This window comes from Corvus brachyrhynchos, unplaced genomic scaffold (genome assembly GCF_000691975.1).
Source record: "Corvus brachyrhynchos isolate BGI_N302 unplaced genomic scaffold, ASM69197v1 scaffold61, whole genome shotgun sequence".
In the NCBI taxonomy this organism is placed as follows: Eukaryota; Metazoa; Chordata; class Aves; order Passeriformes; family Corvidae; genus Corvus; species Corvus brachyrhynchos.
Window position 1 is genome coordinate 7,038,301 of NW_008236478.1, and position 920 is coordinate 7,039,220.

A 920-nucleotide genomic window follows, 5' to 3' on the forward strand; every position below is an offset into this window, starting at 1 on the left:
GCGGGGCGGCGGGCGCCGCTTGCGGAGCTCGATGAGTCGTTGGATGCTGCCCACGTCGATGATCTCCCGCCTCAGATCCACTGAACTCCTCCGCACCCTCTCCTGGCCCTGGTGAGCACACACAGTCCCCCGTTTGACTTCTGTGCGACCAGCCACCCCTGGCCACCCCGCACCCCAATCCACTCACCTTGATGGCCTCAAGGCCCCTGTTCCTGGGGCCACAGCGTTTCTCCTCCTCCAGCTCAGGTGTGTTCATACGCTCCACGGCCGGCGGCTCCCGTGCACCATCCCCTTTGAGTTTCTGCACAGGCACAGCAGGTGCTGCAGGGTCTTGGCTGGCCACAGAGCAGCCCCACTGCCTCCATGCCCAGCCTGCCGGGGGAGGTGGCTCTGCGCGGGGCTCCCAGCTCGCCGCTGAGGTCTACGGGGGTGCCTGGCAGCTCTTGGGCTTGCACTTGCCTCCCCACCCTGCTCGGTAAGCTGGGCACCTGCTTGCTGCTCAGCTCTGCCCCATGGGCTGGAGCTGCTGGGTTGGGAACCTGATCCCCCTGAGAGCCCTTGGACACCTTGCTATATCCCCCAGGACGGCAAGGTTGGTGCCAGCCTCCTCACATCGGAGTCCCTAAGGATGGACACAGTGCAATGGGGGTTCCTACTAGAGCCCAGGAAGGTCCCCCTGCCCTATGGACCCACCTCCTCCTCCTCCTCCTCTGCCAGCTTCTGCTCAATGAGCTCCTTGGCCCGTTCCACATCCAGCTCCATGTCTGCCCGCAGTGCACAGTCCTGCGCAGGATGTGTCCTCCTCTCCTTGCTACCACAGGCAGGGAGTGCCCAGTCCTGGCTCCTGATGCTGCCGGCGGCTTCGCTGGCCTTGGGGCTTTATGCTGCTGGCCCCTCTGTCCCACAGTCCAAGGGCATCA

At 64.8% G+C, this 920-nt stretch overlaps 1 protein-coding gene across 1 annotated transcript in view; it reads right to left on the reverse strand.

Moving 5' to 3' along the window:
* The window catches only part of ANKRD2 (ankyrin repeat domain 2), a 4,847-nt gene extending 3,933 nt beyond the window's left edge, over positions 1-914 (reverse strand). Inside the window, 3 exon segments of the mRNA XM_017726104.1 lie at positions 8-108; positions 188-301; positions 694-914. Coding sequence (XP_017581593.1) covers positions 8-108; positions 188-301; positions 694-762 — 284 coding nt within the window. The 5' untranslated portion in view covers positions 763-914.
* Positions 915-920: the final 6 nt, after the last annotated feature.